Consider the following 8,385-nt stretch of genomic DNA (forward strand, 5'->3'; position numbering starts at 1 on the left):
CCTGGAAGATTATATATTTGTAACAAGGACATGACATAACAAGGTACGATGCAATAATCAACTGATATTGTAAAAAAAAAAAAAAAAAAAAGCTCTACAGTAACATCAATGAGCCAACATAGAGACATATTATCATCATCCACAAGAACGGAGTTCTACTTCGATCCAATCTCGTTGCTGCAGGAAAAAAAAAATAAATGTTTTCAGATGGGTTCAAATCTAAGTTGAATCTTAATATATGATATTTTATTTTCAAAAAATTTCATATTTAAACTTGGGTTAATGGGTCTGACCTTGACTTTTGCTGCTATCAGCCAAGGCAGGAGGAGGAGAAGCAGAATTGTTGAATAGAGGAATCCCAAGATTCACACAGTCCATTCCAAATGCACCTATTCAAAAACATCACCGTTCCAAAAAAAAAATGTAATATTTTTCGAAATATATAAATAGAAATATCAGTTGTTATATGTATGGCAAGAGTTCTTTACATTGTCTGAAGCAAGGAAATGCAGAAACGTTGAGGAGATTGCTGTAGCCTTGTTGGCATTCACAGGTGTACGTGAATGGAGAAGTCGTGTTGCATGAGCCGCCTCCACAGTCGGTCCAATGGCATGCTAGTAGTAGTTTTATATATAACATGATCCATAACAATGTTAGATGATATATACATATATATATATATATAATACAGATTTGTTAGGGGGTGATATAGATTTAAGTTAAATGATTTCTTACGGTCGATGAATGAACCGTTCTTGGGTTTGGTCGGTTTCAGCTCTTCTGCAGGAGAAGGTGCTTCACCACAGGCGAAATCCATAGTACCTGAAAGATCGATGTCAGTGGCACAGAGGGAGAGAGAGAGAAAGAGAGAGATTACAGAGAGAGAGAGAGAGAGAGAGAGAGAGAGAGATTACAGTTGGGGATGATGCATGGGAGAAACTTGAGGTGATGATCGATCTGCTTCCAACCAGATTCACATTCACATTCGAACATAAAAGTGCTGTTCGAAGATGGCTTGCATTCCCCTTTCCCGCATTCCACTTGTTTACACACATCATCTTCATTCACAACCCCAAAAAAAAAATTCAAATTCAAATTCAAAAAACGAGTCACGGGATATTAAGAAGGAGCGTCAAATTCAAAATTTGAACACGACCGTTCAACGAAGATTACTGTTTTTCCCCTTCCTCCCCCCTTCAAAATCCAATTTCATAGAAAGCAGAATTTCTGAAGAGAACCAGAGTTTTATATACACAACCCATCAGATAAAATTGAATTTTCTCCATCATCCAATGAATAAAAACCATACTTTTTTTACTAAATAGATCCTCGTGCGAGCGCTACGTCATTTGAGACCAGAGGTATGACTGAACCGTAAGATCAAAAATCAAATTTTGAGAGGAACCCATTGGAGAACATCAGATTTCTAGCATACCCACTCGACTAAAATATAAAAAAGAAACAAAAACTAATGACCCAACCAATTGAAGAGCATAACGAAAAGAGGAAGACAAACCGAAGATAGGAGAGAGAAGGGGGGACAAGAAGTCAGATGCGGCTGTCTTCTGGTACATGAGAAGCAATACTGCCAGAATCCAGAGTAATGTTCTTACAGACGCCATATCATCCATCTCCTCTGTATCCACCTGCCACTACCAAATCCAAGATTCCAAGAAAGAGAGAGAGGGAGTTTTTAGTGTTCGACGGGTTTTTGTTTCCGAGAAATCAAATGGAAACAAGATGGGTTCTCTTCTTTTTCGGTGATTTATATTGGGCTGTTTTTTTTTTCTTTTTCGGTTTTTTTTTGTTGGTAGGAGTTGAGATGTAAACATGGTGGAGTAAATAGTACAGTGATGGATGGAGATGGACTTCTGGTTTGGGATTTTGGAGGGGTTGTTGTTAGTTGAAAATCATATTTATTGTGTTTAAAAATGAAATATCCCTTTATATTACGGTTTTTTTGTCATAAAAAACGAGAAATTATAAAGATCTAATCTTTATCAAAGAATGTAAATTTTAATGATGAAAATATTTATTAAATTAATATGTTACATGTCTTTATATATTTTAAAATTTGTGTAAAATCCTAAAACTACTCTTTTCATAAAAAAAAACAAAAAAAAAATAATTGAGAGAAAAATTATGTCCTGATTGGATAATGAGGAGGTAGGATCAAAAATTCTAAATTTGATAATTAATGATAATAAATGACGTTACCTAAAAGTCTTTCAAAAGTCTACGATATCGTTATTCATTTGAATATTCCTACGAATCAGCTGCAGTAAATTTTTATTTTTATTTTACTGGGTCTCTGAATATCGATATCACATTTTATATCGTTATATTGAAAAGAGTCCTTGTATAAAATTTCCTCTCTTTTTTTTTTTGCCATGTATATCTCCATCAGAGAATCGACAATTTAATTACTTATTTATATGATATTTACATAGTTTAAACTCTAGTTTCTATATTTTAGGGATTCAAGTTAGCTACTGGATTAACGGGAGAAAATGGTAACAAAATGTTTCCGAATGAATTTATATTTATAAACGAATGTATGGCACTTAAGCTTGAATAATTTTTTTTTTTTATGAAATGCTGAATTTCGTTATATAAAATGCGGACCGCCGAGCAGCGGATTGGGGAGGGAGGGGTGTTTTTTCGGTTTGAGAGGGTGTTGCTCTTTGGACCCCTGTTGCCGGGCCTCTAAAGGCTGCTCCCGAGTCTAGGGGATATAGGTTGGGCCGAAGTTCCAAGTGAACCTCTGGTTATCAAAAAGAAAAATGCGGACTGCCGACCTCGTGTGTGTGTATATATATATATCAGTCAAACTATTCAGATTTTATAATATTGATGCCTCATGTCATGTAAGAGTTTCTGTTCAAAAGAATGGTCAAACAAGAGTAGTTCAACTGTGACCGACCATGAACATACATATATATATATATGTATGTATATATATACAGTAATTCAGATCCTGTTACAATGTGATAACAGCTCCAAATTTTTTCTGTTTCATAAATTTTGGTACGTGACGGTAACAAACATAACGATTCTGATTTATTTTTTTTTGGGTGCTAACGATTAATTTTAACAACCTTTGTATTTATTTTTGTTTTTATTTAGTTACGGTGTTTTTGTGGTTGGCCCAAATATTGTGCTACTCATTTCTATTTCTATGGCAGGCCCGCTAATAAAACTGCAACCCCATTTCTAAAATATAAAATATAGGCCCACATTTATATACCTTTGCACCTCGGCCCATCTATTCCACGTTTATTTTCGACTTTAGACTTTGTTTGTTTAAAAAATTTATATCGTATTCGATTTTTATATTGACTTTTGGTTCGGTACGAATTTTTTCAGTTTTTTTTTAAGATTTTGTTTAAAACATTCAAAATTTGCAACATACGAATTCTTCTTCTTCTTATTATTATTATTATATTAATATTATTATTACTATTGAAGATAAACTATAAATACAATCATTTAAAACCTCTTAATAACTCATTTAATGGGGGTAAATTTGAATTCTCAGCTGGTAAATGTGACACCTTTTAAATTTCATATTTTTTTTTCTCAAGCAAAACAATAGGAAAAAAAATAGAAATTAAACAATTAAATTATTTTCATGCAAGGAAAATAGGAATGTTACACTTTAAATTCATCAACATAAAAAAATAATAATAATAATAGAAAAGTCTCCAACACACATCGAAGGGGATGCTTCCATGCATCAAACATGATGGACCTGGTCAAGATAGTATAACACTCCATGTGACTGCCAGCTATACACAAACACCGACACTTACATATATACGTGTGTATATACATATGAGTGTGTGTATATAATATACCTATTTATTTGGGGGAAAAATAATACTACGAGCTTATATTGTACATGATGACAAAATCTCCATAATTAGAGGGAATCGAAATTAATCAATGCACTAATCAGTAATCACTAATCAGCAATATGACAGTCACAGAGAGGCTGCCGTTTCATAATTATTTATTTGTACGGTACACTCCAATTTGATCTTTTTTTTTTTAAATTTATTTAGCATTTTGAAGACACTCTTAATCATATTTATGTTTTGTTCAGATCCAATAACTGTAAATAAGGAATGACGTTTACTACTCTGAAAAGGGCTTTGGCTAATAAACAGATTTTTTTTGTCCCATTGACTATTTATTAATTTTATATATTTTTGAATTTTAAAGTTTCATTTTACTTTGTATTTTCGATTTATCATTTGATTCATTTCATTTTGTAAGAAAAAAGATATATGTGAATCTCATGTATTTTGGAGACTAATATATATGTATATATATAAGGTTGGTTTGGATGGAGGATTCCACAATTGCAATAACTTTCGTTATGTAATTGGACCGACTGAATTATACCGTGATGCAGTATTGATATCGGGCATTAGATGCAATTAAGTAACTGTCTGCCACACCAACTTGTTCAAACCCTAAACGGTATAACGATTCATGAAGGCACCCCACATCATTGTCTTCAGAAGTCTGCAATTAATTGGACCCATAGCATTATAAACTTTGGTCTAGTGCATGTGAATTATATTTATTAGAATTTGAACGAAAAGTTATAATAAGATGACTTGTTTTATACAAATTTTAACAAAAACAAAAACAAAACAAAAAGATGACTTGTTTTAGGGTTTTAGTATCGGGGCATGCCCTACACTTTGGAGGGTGGACACGTGGGTCGGGTCAGATATAAAAACATGAATTATTTTTAGTTATTAATTTATGAAAATTATAGTATGTGATCAAACGCATAACTACATGCAGAAGACATATGTGATATATATATATATATAGAAAACCAATATATATATATATATATATATATTGTGTAAAATGGGAAAATGACTGCTATATATGGTTATGGTCAAAACCTATAATACAGGGAACCCCCCGACCGGCGACCCATATGGCCTTTTTTTTTTGTCATTTAATATTCTGTTCCACGCACACACTATAAGTCTATAACCATCATTTTCTCATAAGTTTCTATATGACCATCCAATCATGCTTACTTGTTTCTATATGACCATCCAATCATGCTTACTTGTTTATTCTAATAACTTGTTATATTGTATATGTATATATATATGTTGCATATATACTCTAAAATATTCCATGTTCTACTATAATCCACAAGCATCCATGATAAGAAAACAATATGGTAAGATCATGATAAAGTATTTTTCACGTATTCTGCATGTTCTTGACCCGTTTTCACATGGCTCTCTGATATTTCCCCATCTCACATATAAGCCAAACGGTCCACCCAAATTTACCAAACTGCCCTCCACAACTCACATATCTATATTCAACAATTTATGATTATCCACAAATATGACTGGATATTTAAAAAAAATAAATAAATAAATAATATTAAGTGGAGATGGTAGTCAAGGAAGATCGTGGTGGAACATATGGTGTTAGGCTGTCCAAAAAGAGACAGTTAAAGAGTTGCAGGACATTGTCTTAAAACAAGAATGGTACTCTCTGTACCTCTGAAAGCTACTTCTCATTAACCGACAATCTCTTCAAACACCTGTCTCCTTCTTCCTCTTCTTCCTCACTGTAATGTAACAGTCCTGATCTTCTCTGTTAATGGGGCTTTGCTTGCTCTAGAAGGGAGTTTTTTTATTCTTGGATAAGGAAAGAATGGGGAAGACAAGCAAATGGCTTCGCAGTTTCTTGATCGGAAAAAAAGATCACAGAGTGAAAGAGAAGGGGACGAAGAGATTGACCGCCACCACAGACGGTGGTTACGGTGGTGGAGAGTGAGGACGAGCAGAAGAAACACTCTCTCACCATGGCTGCAGCCACGGTGGTGGTGGAAGAGATCGCGGCCATGAAAATTCAGGCGTATTTCCGCTCCTACTTGGTAAAAAATCCGGCTAAGTTCCAACCATTTCGATGAATTCTGATATATTCAGAGGGTTAAGACTATTTTTTGTATTTTGGATGCAGGCGAGGAAGGCGTTAAGAGCGTTAAAAGGAATAGTGAAGTTGCAGGCTCTTGCGAGAGGGCATCTGGTGAGGAAACAAGCCACGGCTACGCTCCGTTGCATGCAGGCTTTGATCACATTACAGGCTAAGGCTCTTGAACAAAGGATCCGTATGATCGAAGACCCAAAACCCTCCATTCCGAGATCATCAACTCACGGGAATTCATCTCAAGAAACCCGAATCAAGAACAGTTACCATTACCACGTACGTACCAAAAGCTCGCCCTCGAAAACCATGCGCAGATTTGTAGAGTTCTTGGCTTTAATCCTCCGTTTCTTGATTGATTCTCTCTCTGTCTCTGCAGGAGAAAGACAGAGTTCTTGAGGAAAACATCAAGACTGTCGAGATAGACGACGACATTCAATCTAAGCAATACTCTCCAGCTCCTTCAGCCATAACCGAGATGAGTCCCCGGGCCTATAGCGGTTATTTCGAGGATTACAACTTCACCACAGCTCAGAGCAGTCCTCAGTGCTTCAGATTCAAAGGAGATTATTACAAGAGAGATTCCTTGTCTTCGTATGATTACCCTCTGTTCCCAAACTATATGGCGAATACCGAGTCTTCTCGGGCAAAGGCGAGGTCTCAGAGCGCTCCCAAACAAAGGCCACCTGAACTATACGAACGTCAGCCGAGTGGACGGAGAAGGGTTTCCATGGAAGGTCCAAGAAATGGCATCCCGAGAGCGGTAAGGATGCAGAGATCGTCGTCTCATGTGGGTTCGACTGTGATGGCCAAAGATCATCATCATCAGCTTCAGTACTATCCATGGATGGGAATTAAACTCGACAGATCTAACGTCTCCCTTAAGGACAGCGAATGTGGATCGAGCAGTACGGTTATGACAAACATAAACTACTGCAGATCTATGGTTGGAAGCGATGTGAGTGGAGTTTAGATAGTTACTTGTTGTCCAAGAAACGTGGAATCCTTGTGGAGATTCTATAAGCTAATGTCCTGGTTGTTGTTTTCTTCCCCTGCAGGTTCATGGAAACAAGTAGTGAATGATTTAGAATCAAGAGTGGCTTAAAGATTCGCTACGGATCAGACATTAGCATGAAACATAAGACTTTGGGGTTTATAAAAATAGCATCGGACAAATAATTTCAAGTTGAAGATTTGAACAAATAACTTCCCTGTCAGGATATTGAATTTTGTTCTTGAAGCATTCTTCTTCTGCTTTATATTTATTTTTCTTTTGTTTAATATTCATTTTTTTTTAATCCTACGATTCTAAGCTTTTCCTTTTTTTATTGGTTCGATAGAAATTCAAGCATATGTTTGGTTCGTATCGATTTATCATTATTCAAAATAAACCATTACATACAATCATAATCTTATAATATCTTATAAGTATCTAAAATATATAAATCAAATCAAATCTATGATAATATTTTGAAATATTAATCGAGAATATTCTTCATCTGAGTAGACAGACCAAAACAAATATAGATTTGTGTAGAATATTATTGTGAGGTTTTTGTCCTTCAAAAATTAGGATTATGATATTTATAAAAATAAAATTAAATATTAATTATTAAATAGAGAAAAAAATCAAATATAAATTTTAGAATAATTTTTTATACGTCATAGAAAAAATAATATATATTTTTTATATTCTCTAATAATTGCGTGACAAAGCCGATCATCTAATTTCAAAAGGCCAAAACAAAACGTTCAATTGACATAATGGTCAAACTAGGTAGGGTCATTATAGGATATAATACATTGTTATAAAACATATAAATTTAATCATCATTTACCCATTGACGAGGTTTAGATAGTTTCTTGATGGAATGTTTTACAAAGGTCCTTTAAATTCGTAACTAAGACTCGAATCACATAATTTATTATGAAAAAAAAATAAAAGTTGAAAAATCATGGTAATTGTTTTTTCATAAAAATATGTTCCCATGCAATTTCATGTTTAAATTTTCCGCTCACGGTTCTTAAAAAATATATAAATTATAAATTTTATACTATATATATTAATGTGTGTAAAGAAAAAGTTTAATACCTACCATACGAATTTTATAATGGTTATTGGACTTTCTCTCCCGAAATCGATTTCTTCACATGCAAGTGGCCTAAATTGCAATTAATGTTTGATTAGCCTTAGAGTTTTATCTATAATTGCGATTAAATTAAATAAATTCACAATACAAAAAAAATGGTCATTTCCAACAGGTAAATCCGTTGGAAATGGCCAAATTTCCGTTGGAAATTAACGTTTCCAACGGATTTCCAACGGATTTATCGTTGGAATTTCGTCTTTAGAAATCGGTGTCCGTTGGAAAACCGTTGGAATTTTCAACGGAATTGCAACGAATTTTT

General features: G+C 34.1%; 2 protein-coding genes across 2 annotated transcripts; one reads left to right on the forward strand and one right to left on the reverse strand.

Moving 5' to 3' along the window:
- LOC104803053 lies at positions 1–1,810 on the reverse strand. Its single transcript, XM_010526928.2, has 6 exons — positions 1,517–1,810; positions 915–1,058; positions 736–822; positions 489–614; positions 294–389; positions 1–177 (listed from the first exon to the last, which is right to left on the reverse strand). The coding sequence occupies exons 1-6, from the start codon at positions 1,629–1,631 to the stop codon at positions 95–97; spliced, it is 651 nt and encodes a 216-aa protein (XP_010525230.1). The 5' UTR covers positions 1,632–1,810; the 3' UTR covers positions 1–94.
- A 3,984-nt stretch (positions 1,811–5,794) lies between these two features.
- LOC104803054 (protein IQ-DOMAIN 14-like) lies at positions 5,795–7,216 on the forward strand. Its single transcript, XM_010526930.2, has 4 exons — positions 5,795–5,926; positions 6,013–6,255; positions 6,356–6,934; positions 7,035–7,216. The coding sequence occupies exons 1-4, from the start codon at positions 5,855–5,857 to the stop codon at positions 7,050–7,052; spliced, it is 912 nt and encodes a 303-aa protein (XP_010525232.1). The 5' UTR covers positions 5,795–5,854; the 3' UTR covers positions 7,053–7,216.
- The last annotated feature ends 1,169 nt before the right edge of the window (positions 7,217–8,385 follow it).

Source organism: Tarenaya hassleriana, unplaced genomic scaffold (assembly GCF_000463585.1).
Source record: "Tarenaya hassleriana unplaced genomic scaffold, ASM46358v1 Cleome8, whole genome shotgun sequence".
Classification (NCBI taxonomy): Eukaryota; Viridiplantae; Streptophyta; class Magnoliopsida; order Brassicales; family Cleomaceae; genus Tarenaya; species Tarenaya hassleriana.

Excerpts from the sequence above, each read along its gene's own strand:
- LOC104803053 (XM_010526928.2), bottom strand. The coding sequence starts at position 1,631 with ATGGATGATATGGCGTCTGTAAGAACATTACTCTGGATTCTGGCAGTA. Across the intron at positions 823-914 it reads CCCATGCATCATCCCCAACT|GTACTATGGATTTCGCCTGT; the intron begins GTAATCTCTCTC and ends TCGATCTTTCAG. Across the intron at positions 390-488 it reads ATTTCCTTGCTTCAGACAAT|GTGCATTTGGAATGGACTGT; the intron begins GTAAAGAACTCT and ends GTTTTTGAATAG.
- LOC104803054 (XM_010526930.2), top strand. The coding sequence starts at position 5,855 with ATGGCTGCAGCCACGGTGGTGGTGGAAGAGATCGCGGCCATGAAAATT. Across the intron at positions 5,927-6,012 it reads CGTATTTCCGCTCCTACTTG|GCGAGGAAGGCGTTAAGAGC; the intron begins GTAAAAAATCCG and ends TTTTGGATGCAG. Across the intron at positions 6,256-6,355 it reads AGAACAGTTACCATTACCAC|GAGAAAGACAGAGTTCTTGA; the intron begins GTACGTACCAAA and ends CTGTCTCTGCAG.